Source organism: Cuculus canorus, chromosome 19 (assembly GCF_017976375.1).
Source record: "Cuculus canorus isolate bCucCan1 chromosome 19, bCucCan1.pri, whole genome shotgun sequence".
NCBI classification, from domain to species: Eukaryota; Metazoa; Chordata; class Aves; order Cuculiformes; family Cuculidae; genus Cuculus; species Cuculus canorus.
The window spans coordinates 12326963-12353988 of NC_071419.1; the positions used below are offsets into that span (position 1 = coordinate 12326963).

The window sequence follows — 27026 nt, forward strand, 5'->3', positions numbered from 1 at the left end:
CTGTGACCGGGAAGGATTTCCCCGGCGCTGTGTGAATTCCCCGGGGTGAGGGCAAGTGCGGAGGCGGTGAAGCCCTGGAGCTGCGTGTCTGCCTCGACGTGAACGCAGCGAAGGCTCCGGCAGGAGGCTGGGGGGACATGTGGGCTGAGGAAACGGGCAAAGCCTCATCGCTGTCACCTTCCACCCTGCTGAACCCCACTCCGCACACCTCACCGCCACCTGCCTGGGTTGTGGGTCACCCCGCCACCCTCTCTTGGGTCAAACCCAGACCCCCCAGCCACCCCTCATCCTGCGGGCACAGCGGGGTGGCCATGGAGCTCTGTGCTCAGGTAAGAGGGGGGAGCTGAAAGGGTGCCCGGGGGGTGTGAAGGGGTCCTGGGGGGAGATGAAGGCCAACAGGGAAGGGTTAAAGGGGTCCTGTGGGTCTGTGAAGGCGTCTTGGGATGGGATGAAGGGGTTCCTGGAGGTGGTGGCAGGAGGGGTTCCAGGGAGGGGGGCACTGAAGGAGTGATGGTGAGGGATGAAGGGATTCCGGGGGAAGGTTTGAAGGGGAACCAGGGTGTGGGGTGTTGAAAGGGTCCCAGGAGAAGATGAAGGGGTCCCAGGCTGGGGGGTGAAGGGGTCCCAGGAGGTGGCAGCAGGAGGGGTTCTGTAGAGGGGGTGCTGAAGGGGTCCCGGGGTGGGGGTTGAAGGGGTCCTGGCGAGGGATGAAGGGGTCCCGGCTGAAGCAGTCCGGGGGGGGCTGGGGCCATTCCAGCGTGGAGGGAGAAGTGATAGGATGGAGGCGAATGGGGGGAGGGGAGGCAACTGGTGAGGGGGGTGACCGAAGGAAAGCTGACAGCTACCACGGGGCTCCGAGGGAAGCTGCCGCTGACCCCGCCCCAGCCCTTGTCCACAGCCCCGACAGCGCCCACTGGCCCCGCCCCAGGCCTTGGCCCCGCCCTCCATCCGGGCAGCGTCCATTGGCTCCGCCCCCATCCGAGACAGTATTTGTTGGTCCCGCCCCCAGGCCTTGGCCCCGATCACGACCAGCGTTCATTGGCCACGCCCCAAACACAGGCCACGCCCCCGCCCAGGGCACACCGTGCATTGATCACACCCTACCCATATATCACGCCCCATGTCCTTTGGCCACGCCCCCTGTTTCCGGACAGCCCCCTGTGGCCCCGCCCCCGCCCTTTGCCCGGCGCCGCGGTGGGCGGGGCGTGTGCAGCCGCGCGCGGCGGGCGGGTCGCGCTCCACGTGTCCGGGGGGGCGGGGCCGGGGCCGCTTCCGGTGCGCGGGCGGGAGGAGGCGGGCGGTGAGCGCGCGCTGCCGGGACCGGGCGGGGGTCCTGCCAGGGGCTCGCCCCGCCCCGCGGGCACCGGGGCCGATCCAGCTGGGGAGCGGGTCCCGTCCCAGCTCGGATCAGTGGGGATCGGTGCCCGTTCAACTGGGGGTCAGGGGGAATCGGGGCCGGTTCCAGCTGGGATCAGGGCGGATAGGTTCCGGTCCAGCCGGGGGATCTGGTCCTGTCCCAGCCGCGGCGGGGGGAACGGGTCCGGTCCAACCGGGGATAAGGGGGGGTTCGGGGCCGGTTCCAGCTGGGATGAGGGCGGGTAGGGTCCGGTCCAACCGGGGATCTGGTCCTGTCCCAACTGGGATGGGGGGATCGAGTCCCGTCCCAGCCCGGATCAGAGGGATCGGGTCCCGTCCCAGCCGGGATTGGGGGTTCGGGTCCCGTCCCAGCCGGGATCAGGGGGGTCAGGTCCTGTCCCAACCGGGATTGGGGGACTCGGGTCCCGTCCCAGCCGGGATTGGGGGTTCGGGTCCCGTCCTAGCCGGGATCAGGGGGGTCAGGTCCTGTCCCAGCCGGGATTGGGGGACTCAGGTCCCGTCCCAGCCGGGACTGGGGGTTCGGGTCCTGCCGCATTGGGGCTGGGGCTGCCCCGCGCTCCCCGGCTGCCCTTGGCTCTGGGAAGGGCTCCCCGCTGTCCCATCCTCGCTGTCCCGGAGGGGTTTGCAGGCTCTGTTGTTCCCGGTGAGGGCTGCAGCGTGCCCCGCTGCCGGGAGGACATCCCACCCCACACCTGTGGGATGCGGGGCAGGAAGGCAGCAGATGCACCTTCAGATCATCACAAGTGGTCACAACAAGTGCATTTCATTCTTTTCCTCCATTCTGATCTGGCCATGCCTCTCCTGTCTGGGTTTTCCAGCCCTCGGGAGAGCCCTAGCCTGGCACTGCCAGTAAATGTGCCAGTGGGACACTCCGGAATGGTTCTTCCAAACCCTTCCGTCATCCGGAGGAAGGATTTTTCTAGGGAAACTCGGTCAATCTGGAGCAGCCCTGGGCAGACAGAGTCAGCTGAGCGGGGCTGCCTCGCTCTGCCACAGGGTTTGGTGGCCTGAGGTGATTTATTTCTGCTCCGGATCGGCTTCGGCACAGCTCTGCTACCTTGTTCGGGGCCAGAAGCTCCGATTTCTCTGACCGGGCTACGTCTCCGTAAACTCAGATGGGGATTTTTAGTGGGGTCCACACTGTATGTTGTGGATTTAATTCTAAAATGTACCGTGAAGTTTCTTTCTGTGTTTTGGCTCGGTGGAGGCCGGCAGGTCATCCCCGGCGCGTTTGCCCGTTGCCGGGTCTGGGTGCCAGGCACCGCGCGCTGGCGGTGATGCAGGATTTTTACCCCCATCTGGTTAGAATCAAACAGGGAAAATCTTTTTGTTTTCAGGCTCTGGAGATACAGCCAGAACTTCTCGTTCACATGGCAGCAGCAAACTCAACTCCACCTGGCTCTTTGGATCTAAACCAGCCTGGATTTCCAAAGGAGATCCTGGGAACTAAACTAGAGGTCAAGTATCTCTGCTCCGACTGCAAGAATCTCCTGAGGAGGCCGTTCCAGGCGCAGTGCGGACATCGCTACTGTTCCTACTGCCTGAAGAGAATAATAAGGTAACTCTAGTGCCTTCAGTCTGAGGACAAAATGCTTGAAAAGGCATTTTAAAGCAAAAAAAGTAGAGAGAAAAGTCTAACTTCCAGGGCCTTCTCAGCAAGGGAGCTCTTTAATCACTGAGATTCAGCATCAGGTGTTTGTTAAGGGAATATTTAACCTCTGACTCCCTTTTGTTGTTCTGGGAGTTGCTTCTAAGTTCCGTTTTCCAGACTCCTCTGGATTGTTTGGGCTGTTTCAAAGGTAGTCCAGGTGGATTCCTCGTCTCCTTCAGCGTTCCCTACATCTGCTGAAGGAACTGGCTGCTAAAAGTCATTGTGTGCTTCTTTGTGCCGAAACGTGGGGGAATATCAACACACCCCGGCTTCCAGAAACGTCCCGCAGCATCTGCTCTTCCTCTCGCCTTTTGCCGTGGGAAGTTGAATGGAGCAGTGAATCAGGAATGGATGTCAAAAATACACAAAGCCTCAATGTGTGGGGGGGTAAAAATCAGAAAATATTTACATTTTATCAAGTTACTGGGTATTGTTTTATCGTTAAATCCTATATTGATCTCTTTCTGGTGTCCCTGATGGTTGTGTTCTCTCTGCTAGTGCCGGACCCCAGAAGTGCGCCAGCTGCATTCAGGAAGGGATCTATGAAGAAGGAATTTCTATTTTGGAAACAAGCTCAGTAAGTGAAAAGGCCTTTTGAAACCCAAAGCAGCTCAGTGCTGTCATTAATACCGCTTGCAGTTGTTATTTAAGACCCAGGTTCTGCGAATCCCCAATTCATAGGAAGTGTTTGCCCAGTGTTGAGAGTTGTGATGAACTCTCTCTTGGCTTGTGGCAGCCTCCCCAGCACTAAAATCCAGGTCGTGTGAAGGCAGCGGTGCCCTAATTCCGTGCTGTAATAACGTTTGTGTGCCATCAGCACAGCCCTGGGGGTGTGATGGGGCAACTGGCCTGGGAGGAGCCTTAGAAAAGTCTTCATAAAGAACTAAGAGACCTGACTGAAGCTGCAGCCCCTTAGTAATTTTTTGTGGTCTGCTTGTTTTTCCCATTCCAGGCTTTCCCGGACAACGCAGCGCGTCGGGAGGTGGAGAGTCTGCCCGCCATCTGCATTAACAGCGGCTGCACGTGGAAGGGCACTATTAAAGAATATGAGGTAAAGGTTGAAGCGGGGCTTTCGGTGGCTGCGTGCTTTTCTTACCTCTGTTCGGGGAGGGCTCAGGTGGTTTTGCTCATCTGCGGCCGCTCGCGGCAGTGGTTGGAGCTTTCAGCTCCCTGGACCTCACTGTAGGCTGGAGCAGTTTCTTGTCCGAGATGGGTTTGTGTGCCCTGCTCGGGGCACAGCGTGAAGGCACCACACTTTTCCCTTCCATGGGGGGAACCGCCTGCTCTGTCTCCAGCTCCTTTCCGCTCTGGAAGACGAGCAAACTGTCCAGAAACTGTGCTGTACCATGGAATGGTTGTGAAGTTCTCTGCGTTATGGGAACCTAAACCCCACTTCAGCACCGTGAGCTGGGGCACACGGCCTGACTGCCGTCCTGTGTCCATCCAGCTGCCTCCAGTGCTGCCAGCACCGTGGGATGGAGCCTCGGTCTCTGGCTGGACCGGATGGTTTTTCCATCCCTGTTCTTCCCGAGGAGACCAGCAGCTTTCAATCCAGGATTTACTGGTCGCTGTGGGCATTTGGTCTGTGGCGTGTACAGGGCTGAGGTGCCTCCAGGGAATGAGCTCTGGCTGAGGACAGCATTGGGTCCTGCACTGCCCTGTCCTTCCCCACCAGCCGTGCACCAGCTGTCAGCAGTGAGTGTGTGTCCACCCATGGAGCTTTGGTGCTCCTGAAGACTGGTTTTGTCATCCCTCTTGGAATGCGAGCACCACCATGCGGGGCGCCTGAGGTGAGAGGAATGCATTTTGTGTCCCTCTAACGCTCACCCCCAGGTTCAAGCTGTAGCCTTGTGGTTTGTGGAGCTTTGGTAGCAATCAAGACAGGTGGCAGGAGAAGGTTTGGCTGCGGTCTGTCTACACTAACGTTTGGATTCCCTTTGGAATGCTGCTGCAAGGCGTCAGGAAGAAACAACAGCATGGATCATGCCTGAGTTTCTGCCTGCCTTGCTGCACTTGTAAACTGAGCATCTCTCTTCTTCCTTGTCCTCTGTCCGGAGCCCTTCACTGCTTTGTGCGAACAGTTCAGTCCGAAAGAAGCAGAGATGAGGGTTCTGAATGGTTCCCCTGCTGTGAAACCCTCTGCAAGTGGCTTATCAGTGTAAAAGTTCTGCGTTGGTTCAGCAGAGGGTTTGAGAGGCGCATTTCAGGGTGCAGCATGTTTGCTGAGGCTCCAGGTTCGGGCTGCGCTGGTGGTGCTGCAGGCTGTTCCACCACGCTTTAACTTCTGCCGGTGCCCAGGGGCCAGCAGTCCCGTCGCTCTGCAGTGTGATTGCAGCAAGGGAGCTCAGCTCCCTCAAACCAAACCACGTTGTGTTTGTCCCGCAGCTTCCAATGCTGCTGATTTGGCTGGGATTGGTGAGCTCTCCTGGACTTTTTCTTCTGGGCTTAAACTAGAGCTCAGCAAGACCTGCAGCTACCAAGTCCTCCCTGCAGGGTCTTGTGGGTGCAACACAGACTGGGGTCCAGCCAGGACTTGCGCTGGCAGTTCCAAAGCACAACGAGCTATCCTGGGAGAAGTCTGGTCTTCCTGTGGGGCTACAAGTCTGTGGGAAGCTCTGGGATCTCACACACAACTGCTTGAGATAATTGATAAGGCTGCGCTACTTTCCCTCTCCACCAAATCATCCAGGGGTCCTATCAGTTGCTTTGGTAAAACAGAGGGTGTTTGGTAGACGCGTGGCTCTGGAAGGTTTGGGCTGTGGATCTGCAGCCTTGATCCTGGCTGCCAGGGCTTTTGGTGGCCTCGGGGTAGTCTCCTGTGATGGAAGGGGAGTGGGGATTTTGAGCAGTGCTGGCTGGTTTGGCTCGGGATTGAGCGTGCCATGGGCAGCTCTCAGCCTAATGCGGGTATGGTTATTCCGTGCCTTCTTGGGAAGAGCTGATTCTGTCCTGAGGAGTGATGGGAGGGAGGTGAGCTCTGGCCGGTGTCACAGGATCATGGAATGGTTTGGGTTGGAAGGAACCTCAAAGCCCATCCAGTCCCAACCCCTGGCCATGGGCAGGGACACCTCCCACTGGATCAGGGGCTCCAAGCCCCATCCAACCTGGCCTTGGACACCTCCAGGGATGGGGCAGCCACCACTGCTCTGGGCAACCTGGGCCAGGGCCTCCCCACCCTTGCAGGAAAACGTTTCTTCCCAAGATCTCATCTCAATCACCCCTCTTTCAGCTTAAAATCATTCCCCCTCATCCTGTCCCTGCCCTCCCTGATCAAGAACCCCTCCCCAGCTTTTCTGGAGCTCCTTTTGGCACTGGAAGCATATCTGTGCTCTCAGGCACCTGCCAAAGAGCCATGGTATTTGATCCGGAGCCTGGGAGGTGGAATGTGTGGCTGGGAAGGGCTGATCAGAGGGCAGTGTCAGACCCTGCTGTTAGCCCCGTCTCTTTGGTCGCTGTGGGTGGACGTCCAACTCTGCATTGCAGACGGGCACGTCGGTTCGGTGCCACAGACTGAGCGTGTCGGGTGTTTTTGTGCCTGTAGGCAGCAACGTGTGTATGTCCTGCAGCGCTCCCACTATGGAAAGTCCCTCGCTGTGCTATTTCCGACAGGACATGGAAAGTCCCTAAGAGGGAGTTTATTGTTTGCTAATTTAAAAGTCATGGGTTGGTGCCGAGAGAGGCTGACTCGGCTGCTCTCCACTTACAAATCAAGAGATAGTGTCACTGCTGGTTCGCTAATCTTACGAGGGCATGAACGGGAAAGAATGTTGTGCGGTAGAAAAGCTCCAGCTCTGCACCTTCAAAAGAATTAATAAAACTGCTTTCAGTTTTGGTTTCTGTTCAGGCAGACGAAGGCTCAAAGGGGCCCCCAAACCAAGAGTGCGATCTGCTTGGACGTGACTCGCGGTTCTCCTTAAAGCCGTGTGAAGCAAACGATAAACATCTGGGTTTATAACTGCGTTTTTCAGGAGTTGTAGATATCTGGTGGCGGTGGGGTGAAGCAGCTCGTGGTGGGGCTGCAGGGTTTCCCCTCTGGCAGTGGCCTCTCCTCACGGATAGGTTTCCTGCCGAGTCTACCTGAACGTACAGACAGAGCAGCAGGTGGTGGGCAGAGCCTTGCGATTTGGACAGAAAGTCTGTGGAGGGGGCAGGAGCCGAACCCAGCCCACTAGAGTGAGAGGAAAGACCAAGACAACACGTTCGGTGGTGCCCAAGCAGAGGGAGGTTGTGGCTCCTCAGCTCTGGGGCATTTCTTCTCGTGCCTTGCAGCACCCCGACTGCCTCTGTCTGTCTCCTGTTTTGTCAATGTGACTTCATTTATCACAGCCCTTTTATTTGTGCTGTGCATTCTGCCAATGCCTTTTCTTTGCCCTTCACCAGGACTGAGATGGGAAGAGGGGGCTGCGGAGGGTGTTAGTATGGTCTGCGTGGGCATTTCCATGTGTTCCCCCATGCGGAGGTTTTAACTGTGCCCCGTCCGTGTTGGAGATACAGAATTGTTTGACACATAAAGAAATCATCATAGAATCGTGGAACAGTTTGTTGTAGGAAGGAACCTCAAAGCCCATCCAGTTCCAACCCTGCCATGGGCAGGGACACCTCCCACTGGATCAGGGGCTCCAAGCCCCATCCAACCTGGCCTTGAACACCTCCAGGGATGGGGCAGCCACCACTGCTCTGGGCAACCTGGGCCAGGGCCTCCCCACCCTCACAGGGAAACATTTCTTCCTGAGATCTCATCTCAATATTTTCTTTTTCAGCTCAAAACCCTTCCCCCTCATCCTACCCCTCCACTCCCTGATCCAGAGCCCCTCCCCAGCTTTCCTGGAGCCCCTTTCAGCACTGGAAGCTGCTCTAAGGTCTCCCCAGAGCCTTCTCTTCTCCAGGCTGAACAACTCCAGCTCTCTCAGCCTCTCCTTGTACAAGAGGTGCTCCAGCCCTTGGATCACTTTCCTGGCCTCCTCTGGACTCGCTCCAACAGCTCCATGTCCTTCCTGTGCTGAGGACTCCAGCACAGTGTCTGTTTGGGAGTTATCTGAGTTTTGGAAGGAGAACAGAATTTTAAGCTTAACCCTTGTCAGGTTTTTAAACAGTATTTAAACTAAGTTGGGAGGGGAGGTTCTAGGAGGGCAGGAGTCTGGGTTAATGAGGATGGGTGACTGTTGTCTGTGGTGGTAACCTGCCCTAATGTGAATCGGAGGAGGTGTATTTTCCTTGGAGTCAATTGTTGCTATGGTTTTGAAGAGTTCACTTTAGTTGAAGCCTGAAAGGCTGTGGGAGGTGCAAACCTCAGAACTGAAGTGGTGTTCATCCAAAGCTGTTGGTGTTGGAGAGAATGTCTGCATGCCTTTCTGGGCTCTGTGGCTTCTCAGGCCCAGGAGGATGAAGGAACTGGGCAGTCCCTTCTTGCCAAGTGATCCTACGGGAGATGCTAGAGGAGCCCTGCTACACCTTGTGTAGAGAAAACACTGAGAAAAAAATGCGCCTTATCCTCCTGCTTGGCTATTTTGTACCCCCACCTCCCATGAGGGCACCCCAGAAATGCCCTGATTTTAGTGGTGATTTTCGGCTTAGGCTGAAAACTTCAGTGTCAGACTTTTGCACATGCCTTAGAGTAGAGAGAGCTGCTGGTCTTTGGAGCTGCCTCATGTGGCTGTGGTTCCTCCGGAGGGTGCTCCTGGTGTTTTATAGTGGTAATGTCCGAGTGGCATGGGGTGTGTGCTCTGACGAGCACCCTTGCTGCTGTAGCCGGGACCAGCCTTCCTTTTAAAAGCAGGTACAGCGTGAATTGTCTCTTCTCTCCTGAAGGCTGGGGCTCCAGGTTATGGGGTTGAGTGTGGTTTGCAGCCAGCTCCAGCCTCACCAGCGGTTTCTCCCACTATCAGATCACTTGCCTGTGGAAGCATCCCTGAGTTGCACACATGGGTGAGCAAAAGGGCCTCTTTTCTTTGGAGAAGGGGGTCCCGCAGCTTCCAATGCTGCTGGTTCGGCTGGGATTGGTGAGCTCTCCTGGACTTTTTCTTCTGGGCTTAAATTAGAGCTCAGCAAAACCTGCAGCTACCAAGTCCTCCCTGCAGGGTCTTGTGGGTGCGACACAGACTGGGGTCCAGCCAGGACTTGCGCTGGCAGTTCCAAAGCACAACAAGCTATCCTGGGAGAAGTCTGGTCTTCCTGTGGGGCTACAAGTGTGTGGGAAGCTCTGGGATCTCACACACAACTGCTTGAGAGAATTGATAAGGCTGCGCTACTTTCCCTCTCCACCAAATCATCCAGGGGTCCCATCAGTTGCTTTGGTAAAACAGAGGGTGTTTGGTAGACGCGTGGCTCTGGAAGGTTTGGGCTGTGGATCTGCAGCCTTGATCCTGGCTGCCAGGGCTTTTGGTGGCCTCGGGGTAGTCTCCTGTGATGGAAGGGGAGTCTGAGACATTTACTTTCCAGAGCTGAAGTTGCAAGCCCCAGATAAACCCTGGCCTCCCTTACAGCCTCTGAAGCAGGGTTTATGAAGCCGGCTGGATGCACACAAGGCAATTTCCCCTCCAAGCCCATGGTGAGTGCAGTGCCGGAGAGCGTGTGTGGGAGGTGGGGGAAACACCAACTGTAGAAGGGCTGCTCTGAGCCTCTAAAAACAGCTCAGCCTTTTTGCGGTGGCCCCTTGGAAGATGAAAAGCTGTAAGCCATGAGCTTTGAAGGTGAGGTGAGTGCTGCGTGTCCCTGCGAAGCCGTGCTGAAACCCTTAAGTGTGAACACAGCCTTGGGGGTTGTGGGGCAGGACTTCACGCAATCGCAGGATGGTTTGGGCTGGAAGGGAACTCAAAGCCCATCCAGTTCCACTCCCTGCTATGGGCAGGGACACCTCCCACTGGATCCGGTTGCTCAAAGCCCCATTGAACCTGGTCTTGAACACCTCCAAGGTTAGGGCAGCCACTCACTGGGCACCCTGAGAAGGATTGCCGAGGGAGATGTTCCTTTGGCTCTAGGCATCCAGCAGGAGCCAAAGCTGTGATCACACACCTTGGGTCCAACTCCTGACAGCTTACAGAGATCAGGTTTGAATCCACCACAGGCCCAACGTCTCCAGCATGTGATTATTACCTATCCAAGCTGTGACTTCTGTGCCATCTCCCCTTGTTTGGGTGCCAGCAGTGGTCTCAGCCTCGTGCTGAGCCAGCCCTCCTGCTCACAGCCCATCTCTGCACGCTGCCTGCAGGTGGAGGAGTCGACTGCCTGCCCACCAGCTGCAGCTTGCAGGGCTTGCCTGCTGCCAACGCTGCCCTTTCTGATGCCAATGTTGGGCAGGCAGCTACGAAGTGTCAGCCTGGAGCTGTCCCTGAGGATCCAAGCCATGCAGGTGAAGTTCTGCACGCTGGTGAAAGCTCTGCTGGAGGATGAGATCTCTCTGGGGGTGTTGGCTTGGGACCTGGTCAGCACTGGTAGTGCTTTCAGTGTGCTTGGAGCACAGTCGGCAACCCTGCAGCATCTCCTGCAGCCAGCGACCGTGGTGAGCTGTCAGAAATAACCACTGGAGGTGAATTTGCATCAATCCTATGAACAAGCTGGGATGGTTGGTGTTCACTCGTTGGTGACAGCTCTTTTGCAGCAGTGACCTCATCAGACAGGAACAGCACATCTTGGGCGTTCTTCGCACGGCTGGGACTGCAACTGCTAATTGTAGACTAGAAGACTGCAGAGCTGTCTCTGATCAGACGTTCCCAGTTGCTTTGAACCTCCCTTACACATCAGCCAGCTATTTATGGAGACTCAGTGCAGTTCAAGGCCGTAATTTTTGATTTCTCTGGAAGTGGATTTGGTCTTTTTGATTAGCAGTGCTGCTATCAGCACAGCAGCTGCCCGGGCTTCAGCTGCCCACGGAGCCACGTTGGGTTCAGACTCAGGCTTTTATCTAAAACGCTCTGGGGGTCCATTTCAGACTTGAATCTCTCTAGAAATCCTTCCTCTGGGATGATGAGAGGGTTTGGAAGAAGTGGAGTGTCCCACTGCTTGGTGTCCTCGTGTCTGTTCAAAGCCACCAGGGAGAGGCAGGGGTTGTTTTAGGGGATGGTGGAGAACCTGCTGCTGCTTCAAATGTTTCCGTACCTTCAGCTCCTTCAGAACCTGCTCTTGATTTCACATCCATCTTCAGTGCAAGAAACACCGCCTTGATGTCCCTCTATCAATAATCCCCAAACCAAATGTCTGCCTCATCAGCCCTAAAAGCCGAAGAACATGGTGGTAGAAAGCTGAAAGTGAAGGTTATTCTGCTGACTCTGCAAAGAGGTGTGAGGGGCCCGGGGAACCCTGTTGTCTCTCCTGCTGGTTTCTGTCCCCATCTCAGACAGCTGCCAGGGCGTAGGACAGCAGTGAAGGTGGTGCTGGATTCTCTTGCCACCGCTCCATAGGCTGGCCCAGCTGTAGCCACGAGGAGTTGCTGGTAGGGACCTGATCACTGGCTTTGACACCTTCTTCAAGGTTTAATTAATTGTAGTGCCACATGAACTTGCTTGGACGTCTGTCACCAGTGTGTCCCAGCAGTGTGAGAGGTTTGTGTCTGGCAGCAGCTGTGCCAGTCCCAGAGAGCTCCCATTTCTGGTTGGTGCTGTGAATTACAGACCGGTTCCTGCTTTCCAGCCTTCTCCCTACGGCAGCACAAGGACCATGTGTGTGGCACAGGGAGAGCTTTCAGCAGGCCTGGCTTAAAACCAGCCTCAAAGCCTCTCGATGATGAGGAGATGCAGCACAGAAGGACGTGTTGGCTTCAGAGGAGCAGGACATCCCAAAGGACCTGTGTTTTGTGGCAGGTTCCTGTCTTGGAGGCTCTGGAGGCCATGAGTGCCTGGCAGCAACGCGTGAATCATAGAATGGGTTGAGTTGGAAGGGACCTCAAAGCCCATCCAGTCCCACCCCCTGCCATGGGCAGAGACACCTCCCAATGGATCCAGTTGCTCCAAGCCTCATCCAACCTGGCCTTAAACACCTCCAGGGATGGGGCAGCCACCACTGCTCTGGGCAACCTGGGCGAGAGCCTCTCCGCCCTCATTGTGAAGAATTTCTTCCTTATGTCTAATCTAAATCTTCCCCCTTTCCAATTTAAAGCCATTCCCCAGCTGTCCTATCACTCCAGCCCCTTGTAAAAAGTCCCTCCAAGCTTTTCTGAAGGAACTGAAGCCACTCCTGCCTCTTGGCGCTCAGGTTCCCGCCACCTCACCAGGCTTCTGCTTTACACTGGAGACCCATTTTCAATGTTTTTCTTACAATTCTGTGGGCCCAAGGTGCCAACGGAGCCATGTGCTGGACACAGCAGTGCTGGGGATGGAGGCTGCCAGCGCTCCGGTGTGCCCTGTGCCGACTTTCCTCTGCCCTCCGGTGGGTTTTCCTTCCTGCTGCCAAGCTGTTCAGCTTTGTCCCTGCTGCTGTGCTCGGTGGGGACTCCTGGACTGACTTCCCAAAGAGGCTGTTTGCAGAAGAGCTGGGGTGCTCGGCTGGCACTGAGCCTGTTCCTCGCCTCGTCTCTGCGCCTGCCGGCTGCGATAACCCTCCTGCCGGCTCTGGCAGAGCCATCGCAAAGGTCACCCGTCCAGCTGCCTGATTGCCTCTCAGCATTGTGTAACATTCGGGGGTTCCCAGTGCGGTTCCAAGACCTCCGTGATGAGGAATGTGTGTCAGTAGGGCAGGATGTGAGCTGGGCAGCGGGTGCACGTCCTGCTCTGCGGCCACAGTACGGGGATAAAGAAAAGCAGTGGCAGAGGCTGCCCAGGGCGGTGGTGGGGTCTCCATCCCTAGAGGGGTTCAAAAACCGTGTGGCTGTGGCAGTCAGAGACATGGTTTAGTGGGCACGGTGGGGTTGGGTGGACGGTTGGACTGGATGAGCTTAGAGGTCACCTCAGTGATTCTGTGATGATCATTCCCAGCAGTGGTCTCTTCCATGGTTCAAGTCAAGCTTGGCAAAGCCTTGAGAGGCGAAACAGCCATTGAATTAAACTGCAGTTTCGCCTTTTGTCTTCCTCATGCAACAGCAGCAGAGCAGCTCGTCCTGGCAGTCCTTAGGAAGCGATCATTGCATCCTTTTGGGATCAGCTGCTGTTATTAGATCCCACTATTAGATCAGGTCTGTGCCTGGTTTCCAGCTTTGGGGTGAGGATTCGGTGCTGAGGTGACTGGAAAGCAGTGCGGAAGGTCTGCACTGGACCATTGTCTTCCAGCTCCCTTTTGGTTCTTCTGTTGCTGTCCCCTCTTGGACCCCATCTGGCCTGATTTCCACAACAGGATCACTGGGAGAGCGACTCTGCTCCCACCTCGCTCCGCCCACAGCGATACCTTTCCAAACCTGCCTGATGTGTTCGCAGTGAATGCCAGAAAGTCAGAGATGCTCATCCCTGCCACAGCAGATCATGGATGTGGGTTTGGCAAAGGTGTAACCAGGAGGATTGCCCCATTCCTGGTGAGTGGAGTATGGCAGATCATGTTGGAGTGCCAACCACTGTTCTTTGGCTCCTGGGCAGGGTGGATTTCTCCAGTAGCGATGGCATCCGTCTCTGTTGAGACACTGCATGGCAGGGGTGGAACAGGGGTTTCCAGAACAGCCTGAAAGTGTTTATGCAAAACAGTCTGGAGGTTTGGATCTGGGCTGGTTAAAGCCAACGCTTCTGGTGTCCTCAACAATTTACATGTGGACCAGTTGTACTTTCAGCTTTGCGGTGTGGGGCCAGTTTCCCTTCTCGTGCTGCTTCATGGGGCGTCACAGCACGGAGCAGCGAGGCCGGGATGGGAGGTGGATGCTGCGAGGCAGGGAGTGTGGATAGGGTGATAGTTTCATGCCTGATACCTTCGTGCGGGAGGACGTGAGTTTTGAGTGCTGCTTGTTTGAAGAGCTTTCTCTGCAGTGGAGTTCCCTTCTGTTCTCACGCCAGCATTCCGTGGGTCGTGGCGAGATGCTATCTGCTGTTTCTGGAACAGGAGAGCGGTAGGTGGGGAGAAGAAAGAGCTCAGCGCTCTGCACGTGGGAGGAAACAGGCACTCATCCTCCACCTCCACAAGCAACGCTGCCCAACGAGCATAGCCTGGCCGTTCCCTCCTCCAGGGACAGCGAGCCCTGGAGTCCAGTTACTTTAGGGTATAAAAAGGAGAGAGTAGTGAGGAGGCCAACACTGAGCCACTAAGGGGTTTCACTTTCCAGTTTCTGATGTGGTGACAGTTCGGTTTGTGCACATTTCGCCCGCTGACAGTAACTTGTGCTCACAAAGAATAAACGTGACCAAGTTTTAAAGCATCTGCTTTCAGATGCTGCTTTATGAGTGCTCCTGGGTTTGTTCCTGTCTCCACCGTGGCGGGATGCTTCGCTGTGCTTGTCGTTTAGTCTGCACTTTCAGCGTCTTTGTGGCATCGACAATGCCTTGTTCCAGCTGGTTGGTGTGTTCAGAGGAGGTTTCGGCGGTGTGGAAAGGGCACAGAGAGCAGAGGCACATTCTGGCGTTCCCAAATTAGCCGGTATCACTGCTCTGGTATCTGCTGAGGACGGGGGATCGCATTGCCCGCGTCATTCATTCGGTGCCTCTGGCTGCCAAACAAGCTGTGTGTGCAGGAGCCGGAGCGAGTGCTGGGCGCAGGGCTGCTGGGTGGAATAATTCTTAAACATTTCTCTTTGTGGTTGAAAAATGGATTTCTGATGAGAATGTGAAGCTGTCAGCTCAGCCTGTGTGTGAGGAGCGGGCTGTGGTTTGCACTTCAGCTGATAACCATTGCAGGGGAAAATGATAGCAATTATCTTGCTGAGATAACAGATTACTTCACTCAACCTGCCCAAACGTGTGTTTTCCTGGCAGAGCCACAAATGGAGCTTCCTGGTGATCATCTTGTCCATCAAAGCAGTGATCTGAGTTTTTAAAAAATTACTGTAGCAGCTTTAAAATTGGGAGTGTGGCTGCAGGCACCCAAAATCCTGGGTGCCTGGAGATCACAGAATGGTTTCAGTTGGAAGGGAACTCAAAGCCCATCCAGTTCCACCCCTGCCATGGGCAGGAACACCTCCCACTGGATCAGGTTGCTCCAAGCCCCATCCAACCTGGCCTTGAACGCCTCCAGGGATGGGGCAGCCACCACTGCTCAGGGCAACCTGGGCCAGGGCCTCCCCACCCTCATTGTGAAGAATTTCTCCCTAATGTCTAATCTAAATCTTCTCCCTTCCAATTTAAAGCCATTCCCTGTCACTCCAGGCCCTTGTAAAAAGCCACTCTCCGGCTTTCCTGGAGCCCTTTTCAGTGCTGGAAGCTGCTCTAAAGTGTCCCTGGAGCCTTCTCTTCTCCAGGCTGCACAACCCCAACTCTCTCAGCCTGTCCTCATAGCAGAGGTTCTCCAGCCTTCGGATCATCTCCGTGGCCTCCTCTGGATCTATTCCAACAGTTCCATTTTCTTCTTATGTTGGGGATTCCAGAACTGGACACAGAACTCCAGGTGGGGTCTCACCTGAGCAGAGGGGCCGAATCCCCTCCCTTGCCCTGCTGGCCACGCTTCTTTGGATGCAGCCCAGGACACAATTGGCCTTCTGTCTGTGAGCGCACGTTGCCGGCTCACGTGGGGATCACACGAATGGGTCAGCATGTGGAATTATCAGCGCAACCAAGATCTGAGTCCAAGTTGGTAGAATGCAGAGCCATTCTGCCACAAAGTAGATCCCTCTGTTGAGTTGTACCCATCGTGTAACCTTCCTGGAGCTTTCATTGGAGCACCAACCACTCTCCTGTTGGTTCTTTTGCAGGCCCATTACGAAGTCTGCCCTGAGTTCCCGATGACTTGCGAAGGCTGTGGGAAGACAGTCCCAAGGCAGAAGGTATCTGGTTATTGCTCAACCACATGCTGCGTTGGCATTTGGGTCTCATGGGCTGACACCAGCGTTCTCGGAGGTGGGAGGAGAACCGAGACCATTGGGAAGTGGAGTGGGGAGCACAATGAAGCGGCAGCTGTTGGTGCAGATGTGACCTTTCTGTAAGGCTCAGAACACGGGTGGTGGGTGAGTGAGCGTGACTCATCGGCACTCGCCCTTTGTGTTTGTGCCACCACCCTCTGAGCCGGCTGTTTGCCGTTTGGAGCCTCTGTGGGAAAAGCACACTCCTGGGTTTTAAAGAGGATTTATGCCTTGGGTAAAGCAACTGTCTCAGTTCCAGTTATGGAAAGGGAGCCCATCTCCAACTAAATTAATTTATTTTTTATTAACCATGTTATGGAATACTTGTCTCTTGGGTCTCCATGGTGGATTCTCCATCCCTCGAGGGGTTAAAAAAACATGTGGCCGTGGCACTTGGGGCCACGGTTGAGTCAGCACGGTGGGGCTGAGCGGAAGGTTGGACTAGATGAGCCAAGAGGTCCCTTCCAAACTTAACGATTCAATGATTCTGTGATTCCACGCTGCTGGCTCCTGGGGCAGGGATCAAAAGGCTGAAAATCAAAGTCTGGGGGAACAGCTTCAAATATCGCGTTTGTCTGAAACCGATCCGACTGAAATCCTGCCTGCTGTGGGCAAATCTTTTCAGTAGCACTGCAGGAAAAGGCCCTCGTAGTGTGGCAGGGAGGACAGGAGTGTCACGAAGAGGAGCAGAGGTCTCCAAAATGGGCAGTGTAATGAAGAGCTTCGTGCTGGGGTCTTGGGGTCTGAAGCTGGAGCCCAGCAGAGACTTAGCCTGTAGGATCCCCACGGACAATCAGTCCTTCGTTTAAATATCAACGCCCTCGCTCCAAACGTTTGTCGCTGCCGCTCTGTAACTTGACTCATTAATCGAGCCAGATGGATTGAGAAGCTTTTTAAAAAGGTGATTTATACCCAGTTCCAATTGACATCTGTTGTAGCAGATGTAGGTGTTAAATGTGGAAGCCGGTGGTTGTTCAGAACAGAGCGCTGATCTCTGATGAGAGGTGTATCAAAACCACGATGATAGCGTCCCGGTGCCTGCGTTAACCACGCGCTGTGTGGGAGCCAAGTCGAGTCATCGTGGTGGCTGGGGAGCAGTGGCACTGCACAAACACCCAGTGTGGCTTTGGTTCTCCACGGCAGCAGCTGGAGGAGAGGTGGCTGCGGTACGGTGGCCTCTGACACCCAGCAAGGCGCTGGACCCGTCAGAGCATCTTCCCTCAACACAGGAATTGCTGTCGGTACTCAGACAGGACCACTGCGCAGCTCTTTGTTCTCGGATCCGTAGTGCTTAGCTGGATGCACAAATGCTGAGCTGTGGCACATCTGAGCAGGGTTACATGAGTTCACAGAGTTAAACAGCTCTTCGTTTCATAGGGTTGTTTTCCTCTTCCCCTGCCCTCAGTGGAGCTGGTTGCTCAGCACCTCTAACACCTCCCTGTGCTGGTTGCTTTTTCTTTCTTGCATGCACAGGTGAGGAGTGAGACCTCCCAGTTGTCAAGAGGAGGAGAAATAAACCCTCCTTCCCCGTGTCAGTGCTGTGGTTCTATCACAGTGACAGTCATACCTGGGTGAGGCGAGGTCTAGGTTTAATCACAAACCTTGGCAGCTGGTGGTTACCCATGGCTTGGGCGTCCTTGAGATCGCTTTCCATTTCCGAGGTGTTGGTGAGATGGAATGGTAGCTCCTCAGGACTCGTGAGATCTAACATTACCTTGTTTCCCTTCTAGTTTCGGGACCACGTGAAGGCTTGTGGCAGATCCAAAGTGCCTTGCAGATTTGGAGTTGTTGGATGCACTGAGGTGGTAAGGGCTCCTCTGTCGATGTTTCTCTCCGACTTGTTTTTGGTTCCAGCATTAGAGTTAACCTGCAAGCTCCTGTTGCCCAAACTGATGCAGATGGTTGTGTGCAGATATTTGGTCTTTCAAACTTTTTGCAAACAGAGCTTAACCTCATCTGCTGCCCAGAGTCTGGGTACGCAGAGAATGACCTGAATGTGGAAGGAAACTGCCTCCTTGAGGAATATCCCGATGCTTTGAGACCCTAGTGGCTTGGCTGCTTCCAGCTGTGAGCGCAGAACCGGGCATCTTGTGCCTCGCGCTCCTGCCAGAGCTTGGACCAGGCTGCATTTTTCCACGTGACTTAGTTTTCCATCCTCCTACTGGTGATGTTCATGTAAATCCCTCCTCAGGTGGATTGTGTGAGGCTTTGTCCTTAGGTGCCGTTAAGCACAGCTGACAGGGCCCTTGTGGGAAGCGACAGAGGAGCAGTGTGTACAGCTGGAAAATGTTTAGTGTCCGTCATTGTATGTGATGACAGCGTTTGTTAAAAGAAAATAGAAAACCCACCCCAAACCTGCTTTTTATCTGTCTACCTTTGGTTTTCCCGCTTTAAAGTTAAAGCTAACACTGTGACCTCAAGAGGAGGAATTTGTTCTGTGGATGGGGACAGCATAGACTGAGCTTGCTGTGTTTCTCTTCATCTAGGTGGAAAATGAAAAGCTACTGGAACATGAAAGCAAGTGTCTGGCAGAGCATCTCTACATGCTGCTGAGTTTTGTGCTCAGCCTCAAGACTGGGTCTGAAGACCTAAAGCCGCTTCGTGCCCTTTCTTCATCACAAACCAGCTCTCCGCTGCTGGAAGCAAACTCTCTGTGCTCGGAGTCAGAGCTTTCCAGGTCCCTGGAGCTGTTGGGGAGATGTGAAGCCCTTGAGAGGAAAACGGTGACTTTTGAGAACATCGTCTGTGTGCTCAATCGTGAGGTGGAAAGGGTGTCTCTAACAGCTGAAGCCTACAGCCGGCAGCATCGACTGGACCAGGAGAAAATCGAAACATTGAGTAACAAGGTGGGCGACCGCTGCCTTGGGCTTCCCAGCGCTCTGAGCTGAGGCTTTTCTCGGTTTCCTTTCCATGTTATCAGTCAGCAAAGCTTCACCGCCAGCCCTCAGTCCCCACAGACCTGAAGGTCTAAAATATCGCTTTGTGCCTGTGCCCAACGCTTAGAAGCTTCCTGGAAAAGATCAGAATTAAACTGACACGCATGAAGCGTTCGGATCTCTGTTAGGAATCAAGTTATGCAGACACCAGTATGATGTTCCTAGGTGAAGTTTTCCAGCGAGAGACAGAACACCAGCATTTCATTGGATCTTGGGCTATGAAGATGATCTGAGGGCTGGAGCATCTCCTGTATGCGGACAGGCTGGGAGAGTTGGGGTTGTTCAGCCTGGAAAAGAGAAGGCTGTGGGGAGACCTTAGAGCAGCTTCCAGTACTGAAAGGGGCTCCAGGAAAGCTGGGGAGGGGCTCTGGATCAGGGAGGGCAGGGATAGGATGGGAGGGAGTGGCTTTAAATTGGAAGTGGGAAGATTTAGACTACACATTAGGAAGAAATTCTTTACGCTGAGGGTGGGGAGGCCCTGGCCCAGGTTTCCCAGAGCAGTGGTGGCTGCCCCATCCCTGGAGGGGTTCAAGGCCAGGATGAATGGGGCTTGGATCAACCAGATCGAGTGGGAGGTGTCCCTGCCCATGGCAGGGGGTGGAACTGGATGGGCTTTGAGGTCCCTTTCAATCCAAACCATTCCATGACTTTCAGAATCCATGGGGCTGCTCGCCTTCCAGACCTTTCCAAAGGACTGTCCTCAGGGATGCTGCGTTGCAGCATTGTGTTTGGCACACTCTGGAGGTGTGAAGAAGCTGTCCTCAGCTCTGTGCTCCTGGCCCCTGCCAGCGCGCCATGCCGGCTGGGAGCTGTACCAGATGTGACCCAGTGTTAGCCAGCAGTGGCTCACCCTGCGGAAACCTTCGCTGGGTATAGGTTCTGCTCTTTCTTTATCTGGTTTTGTCTCAGTGCTGAGGTTCCCCCCTTCCTCACTTCTTGTGCTGGTAATGGAGCTGCCGGTTGGGAGGATTTTTCCATAGTCTGTGGGAAAGGTCGCAGCTCCAGCACTGAGTTGTATCCATGTGTCTTCTCCAGGATGACAGGGCTGAGGAGGAGCCTTCAGTGAATTGGGTTACCATACAAAATTTCATAGAATCATGAAATGGTTTGGGTTGGAAGGGACCTCAAAGCCCACCCAGTCCCACCCCTGCCCTGGGCAGGGACACCTCCCACCGGATCAGGTTGCTCAGAGCCCCATGCAGTGTGGCCTTGGACACCTCCAGGGATGGGGCAGCCACCACTGCTCTGGGAAGTGTCTCCCTCCCGTGATCTCCATCAGTTCTGGAGAACGTCTCTCTCTAAAGAGCCATCCTGGAGGGATGCTGGCGTCCGCCGGCTCTCTGGGCTCTCACAGCAGTGTGTGTCTAATCAGGCTGCACCTTGTGTCCCACTGAGCAGGTCCGGCAGCTGGAGAGGAGCATCGGGCTCAAAGACTTGGCCATGGCTGAGATGGAGGAGAAGATCCGCAACATGGAAGCTTCCACCTACGATGGAGTTTTCATCTGGAAGATAACGGAGTTTGCCAGGAAGCGTCAGGAGGCAATAACCGGCCGCTCTCCTGCTATCTTCTCTCCAGGTTATTTCCTGAAAAACTGCAAAAGCCTTTATTATCTTTTCTGGGTGGGGGATTTGTAGCGGTGCCCTTGGTGGGGGAGAGGCTGCCCGTGCAGGAATAATGCTGTTCTGTCCTCCTTTCCCCATGGAACCTGGAATGTTTTTTTTTAGCATTAGGCTAAATGAAACGGCTCTGCTGAAAGAGGTGCTTTTCTGATTGCAGACAGCAGTTTTAATCTCTCCTCATGGCAAACACCACCCTCTTGGGTCCAGAACAGCCCTGCATAACCCTTCGGTTAGGATTAAAATACTATTTTACTCTTATAGAGACTATAAAACCAGAAATAAGATGGTTAAGGCAGTGAAGAAAGCTATATTAGAACCCCAGAAATATTTTGTAGTGCCTAAAGCATGACGGTGCAGTATCTAAAACCAGCTCAGACCCTACCTAAGGAAGTGCTTGGCTGTCTGTCGGAGGAATGGGCTCTCCTTGGGAGCTGCCCCAGCCCGGCGCTGATCTTCCTAGTCTTAAAAAAGAAATTCTGGGGTGGGGAGCAGTGGGTTATGTGCTGGCTTGTTTGCTTAGTGCAGCACAGGCAGCTGTAAGGTGAAACCGTCTCCTCTCACAGCACCATTGCTCGGTGAGGAGCTCACCTCACAGTGAGGGGTGAGGAGAGGTGGTTGTGTCTGCCTGAGCAGGAATTCATAGAATAAGAGAATTGTTGGGTTGGAAAATACCTTTGATGTCATCAAGTCCAACCGTCCCTGTCCGCTACTAAACCAGATCCCCGAGCACCTCGTCCACCCGTCTTTTAAATGCCTCCATGGATGGAGACTCCACCACTTCCCTGGGCAGCCTCTGCCAGTGCCTGAGGACCCTTTCCATGAAGAATTTTTCCTGATGTCCAATCTGAACCTGCCCTGGTGCAGCTTGAGGCCATTCCCTCTCATCCTATCTCCTGTCACTTGGGAGAAGAGACCAACACCCACCTCACCACAGCCTCCTCTCCAGGAGCTGCAGACAGCAATGAGGTCTCCCCTCAGCCTCCTCCAGGCTAAACAGCCTCAAGTCCTTCAGCCACTCCCAGAACCCCTGTTCTCCAGCCCCTTCTCCAGCTCCGTTCCCTTCTCCAGATGCCATCCAGCCCCTCAATGTCCTTCTTGTACTGAGGGGCCCAAAATTGAACCCAGGATTCGAGGTGTGGCCTCACCAGTGCCGAGTGTAGGGGGACGGTCCCTTTCCTGCTTCTGCTGGGCATCCCATGGCTGATCCAAGCCAGGATGCTGGTGGCCTTCTTGGCCACCTGGGCCATAGCTGGCTGATGTTTATGACTATCAATCAACACCCTCAGGGCCTTCTCCAGGCAGCTTTCCTGCTGCTCTTCCCCGAGACTGGAGCTGCACGGGGTTGTTGTGACCCAAGGGCAGGACCAGGCACTTGGCCTTGTTGACCCCTGTACCAATTGCTTGGATCCAAGCGTGCTGGAAAGCTTTTTCACAATGCCCGGAGGTGCGTGCAGACCTGGAGTGCTCTGGGAGCTGTGGCCGAGCAGCTATCTCTTGAAAAACTGTAAGAAAAAAGGATTCCCCTTCTTGAGGGGAGTTAAGCTGCTGCAGAAACTGCACATGCACTTAGCATTTCCTTTTAAAAGTCAACAGCAGCCGTGGAAAACCCCAGGTCTCCGTCCTCTTTGGGAAGGGTAGCACTTCCCTTCTCTGCCCAAGGCCAACAAATCTGCTTCAAATCCATTTGTTTGATGTAGAGAGAGGACCTCAAACCCACCTTCCACACTGCGCTTGAGAGCTCTTGACCTGGAGATCTCCAAAGGCTGCGCTGTGGACAGAACTGACTCTTGTCCTCTGGCCACGGGCGCTGGGCTCGCTGTGCCCCATTTGGGGCTCCTCAGGCTCCTCTGTGGGCTGATGCCTCCTGGACTCCTCATGGCGGGAGGGATTTGTTCTTCTGCGTTGGGGAATCAAGTCCGCTGGAGGAGGGATGGCAGTATCGGAGTCAGCCCAGGGTGGGGAAAGGGCTGAGGCCTCTCCGAATGGAAGAGGCTACACATGTGCAGATGTTTGATCGGCCTCCTCCTCGGTGCTGGCCAATCTCCATCCACGCTCGGTGGCGCTGGCAGGCTCAGGTCTTTTAATGACAGCTTCACCAAAGGGAAGACTCCTTTGCAGGCCACCAGTGCTTCGTATTGCTGGTTACTCATGGCAGTCTGCTCATGGAAGGCTTGTACGTGGCTGGAGGGATCCGGAGGTGAAGGCTTAGTGTCTTGCAAGGGCAAAGTACGAGGCTTTGGCTGCTGCAGTGGTCGATTGTGTGCCTCGAACAAGAGAATCATAGAATAGTTTGGGTTGGAAGGGACCTTAAAGATCATTCAGTTCCAACCCCTCTGCCACGGGCAGGGACACCTCCCACTGGATCAGGGGCTCCAAGGCCCATCCAACCTGGCCTGGAACACCTCCAGGGATGGGGCAGCCACAACTTCCCTGGGCAACCTGTGCCAGTGTCTCACCACTCTCAGGGTGAAGAAATTCTTCCATATATCAAGCCTAAATCTGCCCCTCTCCAGTTTATACCCGTTCCCCCTCGTCCTGTCACCACGAACCTTTATGAATAGCCCCTCCCCAGCTTTCCTGGAGCCCCTTCAGGTACTGGAAGGTCACTATAAGATTTCCTCAGAGCCTTCTCTTCTCCAGGCTGAACAAGCCCAACTCTCTCATTCTGTCCTCCTATGGGAGGTGCTCCAACCCTCTGAGCATCTTTGTAGTCTACTCTGATTCTGCTTTAGCTCAGAAAATTAGGCTGAGAAACAAATGTTTCTGGTGGAGGTGGGTTTTTTGTCTGAGCAAGTGAAGCAATGGACTGGTGCTGTTCTGTCTGGGGAGGAGAGAGCCCGGGTGCAAAGGAGAGGGAAAAAGGAAAAGGGTGTAATTGTGTGTTTGTATTCAAACATAAAGGTGAGGAAATCAGTGTGAAAACAGAGAAGGAAGTACAGTTACCACTCACACAACGATTACCATAGGATTTTGCAAAGGGCAGTGTTCAAAAAGGCAAATCCACACAAGAAAGGTTCATGGGAGGTGTCTGGGACAGCCTGAAGCAAAGCTCCTGCCGGGCAGCCGCCCGCTGTGGGCTTGCTGGGTGCTTGCTTTGCTCCCGACGTGCTTTGCCTTCACCTGGGATGGTGGAAGCAGGGTGCCCGGATCACTGCTTGGAGCTGGTGGGGTGGTGCACGCCGTGCCCAGCACTCTGGCTGCCTGGTGCCTTGTCCTGGCTTCTCCCACTGCTCTGAGCAGGCCTTCTGTCTCCCGTTCCCCACCTGGTTTGACAATCCCAGGGGCACAGGAGGGTGTGGTGGTTGCTGAGGGTGGTCAGGGCGTTTGGGGAGGTTCTGTTCCTGCTCAACAGCATTATTGCCATGAACTGTGTCGTCTTTAGCATCCCACACGGCACAGCTGGCAGGGATGTGGTGGGAAATGTCTGGCTCCCGGGCAGGCTCCAGCTCTGGGCTCCGCAGGGCAGGTGGGGAGAGCCCGAGGGGCACCTGCACAGTGCTGCAGCGGCTGCACCTTCGTGGGACCCAGGGCTTGTGCCTGCCTGACCCTGGGCTGTCAGGACGGGCTAAGGTGGCACCTGGCTGCCGTTTGCACTGGTGGCTTTCCAGCCACCCTCCATAGTGTGGGTGTTTTAAGACCTAGACTTGGCATCTTCCAGGTTCCAAACTTTGGAGTCCTCAGAGTTCAGAGGAACCTGTTGGTACCGGGCTCTGCTGGGTTTGACTCAGTCTCTCTTTTCTGACCTGTAGCTTTCTATACGAGCAAGTACGGCTACAAAATGTGTCTGCGTGTTTACCTGAATGGGGACGGCACCGGCCGAGGGACCCATCTGTCCCTGTTCTTTGTGGTGATGAAAGGACCCAACGATGCCCTGCTGCGGTGGCCCTTCAACCAGAAGGTAGGGTGGGATGGAGCTGGCGATGCCCAGCCCCTCGGATTTACACCCACGTGAGCTCCCGGAGCCATCGGTGTGGCCTACTTAGCAGCCAGAAGGAGAAGGAACGGCTGCGCTGTGTCGGTGCCCTGGGGCTTCCCCAGTTGTGCTGAAAGTACTGAGTGCTGCAGCGCTGGGGCACAGCGGGAGAGCGGCCGTGGGCTCGGAAAACAAGCGGAGCCTCTGTGGGGCAAGGGAAGGATGCTGTGGCCTCAGCACTTGGAGTGCAGCTGGCACTCACTCGGCATCAGAAGTTCCGATTGCAGTTCCGAGGGGATGCAGGTTTGCAGAACACTTCAAGGCTGAGCAGAAGTACAGACGCAGCGAGAGGGGCCGCCTGCTTTGGCAGGGGGAGAGCAGCCCCGCGGCGGAGCGAAAGAACTGTGTGGGGTGTGGGTGCTGCGAGCGAACGCTGTGCCGGCCCCTTGTAGATTTTCTGAGTCAATCAGAGCACCCTGCGGTGCCACAGAGAAGTTTCCAGTGACAGGGCAGGATGTGGGGAGGTTTCTGCAGAATGTCACTGAGAAGACATTCTCTGCTGACCCTGCTTACAGGCTGATCGTAGAATCATGGAATGGTTTGGGTTGGAAGGGACCTTAAAGCCCATCCAGTCCCACCCCCTGCCATGGGCAGGGACACCTCCCACTGGATCAGGGGCTCCAAGGCCCATCCAACCTGGCCTGGAACACCTCCAGGGATGGGGCAGCCACCACTGCTCTGGGCAACCTGGGCCAGGGCCTCCCTGCTCTCACTGTGAAGAATTTCTTCTTAAGACCTCATCTCACTCTCCCATCTTTCAGGTCAAAACTGTCTCCCCTTGTCCTATCCCTGCACTCCCTGATCCAGAGCCCCTCCCCAGCTTTCCTGGAGCCCCTTTCAGTACTGGAAGCTGCTCTAAGATCTCCCCACAGCCTTCTTTTCTCCAGGCTGAACAACCCCAACTCTCAGCCTGTCCTCCTATGGGAGGTTCTCCAGCCCTCGAATCATCTCCGTGGCCTCCTCTGGACTTGCTTCAACAGATCCATGTGCTTCCTGTGCTGAGGACTCCAGAACTGGACAGGGTATCTCCCTTTGTAGGCGTGTGACACAGCTCCAGTTGCATTGGACATCCCACTGGTTCAAGCCAGCAGGGTGCTGGGCAGTGTTTCCATGTCCATTTTATTCAGCTGCTTTTGTGTATTCCCATGTTTCCCCACAGGTGACCCTGATGCTCCTGGATCAGAACAACCGGGAGCACATCATTGATGCCTTCCGACCCGACGTGACATCCTCCTCCTTCCAGCGCCCTGTCACGGAAATGAACATTGCCAGCGGCTGCCCGCTGTTCTGCCCGGTCTCCGTGATGGAAGCCAAGAACTCCTACGTGCGTGATGATGCCATCTTTATTAAAGCCATCGTTGATCTCACGGGCCTCTAACCCTCCTCGCCTCCAGGAGCTGTGAACACAGAGCCAGCCCTGCATGGGGCATCCCCCTCTTGCGCTGATCCAGGCAGATCTCGGAGCAAGGAGGGGGCAAAAAGCAGAAGGGGAAGAGCCCTCCCCGAACAGGAACCTTCGCTCCGAGTGGAAACGAGGTATCTGGCAGGAGCCCTCATCCCTGGCGTCAGAGACCTTCCCTGGGAAGAGGTTTGGGTGGACGGTCGCAGCCTGCGGGATGCTGGAAGATCTCCCGCAGGGACTTGGGTGTCTGAACTGCCGCTGCCTGGGATCCCAGTGGAAACCAGTGCAGTTCTTGCTCTACCAGCTTAGTGCACGTCCTCAGTGCTCTGTAGTAAAACAAGGCTTTGGCCTGCCCGAGCACCACTTCGCGTGGGGGTTTGGCTCAGCCGTTGAGGATTTTCTTCCGAGATCTCCGTCTTCCTGGAGTGCTGTGTGCCGCAGGGGTGCTGCTTCTCCGCGCTGCTGGCTGCTCTGTGCCACGCTGGACGGGAAGCGCGTGTGGCAGACCCAGTGGGGAATGGTTTGCTGCTATTTTGATGCTATCGGTGCGCTCAGAGAGGGTGCTGAGCCGAGCCGCACAGCTGGTGGGGAGCAGAGCCCCAACCCTGGCCCTGCTGTGTTCCAGGGGTGTTTTGTGCTCCAAGCAGGGTGCTGGGGGCACGGGATGTGGCAGGCAGGGCCTGTGGCCTGGGAGGGAGCGCAGGGCAGCACCTGGGATGCTGCAGTGAAGAAGTGGATCGCCCCTGGAGCCCACCCCTCCTGTACTGGGAGAGGAGGGAGATGCAGGGCTCAGCACGGGATTTCAGCCCCCGAACCCTGGGAGCCCCAGGTGGGTTTTCAGCCAGACACCTCCTGCCCGTACGGAGCAGGACAGGGCAGGGATGGAAGCTGTCTTTACATCCCCACGATGCTCCTGAGCTGGTGTTCAGCCTTGTCTTGGGGCGGCTGCAGCAGTGTTGGCACCAGGGTCGTCTCTGCTGCCACCACTGCACCCAGCCCCGCAGCTGCCGTGCTGACCCCCATCTCTCATCCGCCTGAGCGCCTGCGTCTCCCCCTCCCTGTAGCTTTCACTCTCCTTCCCTCTGCGCTGGGAAGTTCCCGGTCATTGCTCTGCTCCGGCCCTCACTGAGCCTGCAGCCGCCAGCCTGGGGCTCAGCGTGGGGAGAGAAGTC

The 27026-nt window shown here is 55.4% G+C and overlaps 1 protein-coding gene across 4 annotated transcripts; it reads left to right on the plus strand.

Moving 5' to 3' along the window:
- Positions 1-27004, plus strand: TRAF2 (TNF receptor associated factor 2). Of its 4 annotated transcripts, none has more exons than XM_054084068.1 (10): positions 1-329; positions 2715-2935; positions 3527-3605; positions 3981-4079; positions 15777-15848; positions 17654-17728; positions 18410-18769; positions 20258-20435; positions 24229-24377; positions 25612-27004. In XM_054084068.1, exons 1-10 carry the CDS (start codon positions 138-140, stop codon positions 25828-25830), a joined length of 1644 nt encoding a protein of 547 aa, XP_053940043.1. In that variant the 5' UTR covers positions 1-137; the 3' UTR covers positions 25831-27004. The 4 variants fall into 4 exon arrangements, with proteins under 4 accessions (XP_053940043.1, XP_053940044.1, XP_053940045.1 ...); XM_054084069.1 differs by lacking the exon at positions 1-329 and adding an exon at positions 1278-1300; XM_054084070.1 differs by lacking the exon at positions 1-329 and adding an exon at positions 1313-1479 and having other exon boundaries at positions 2714-2935.
- Positions 27005-27026: the final 22 nt, after the last annotated feature.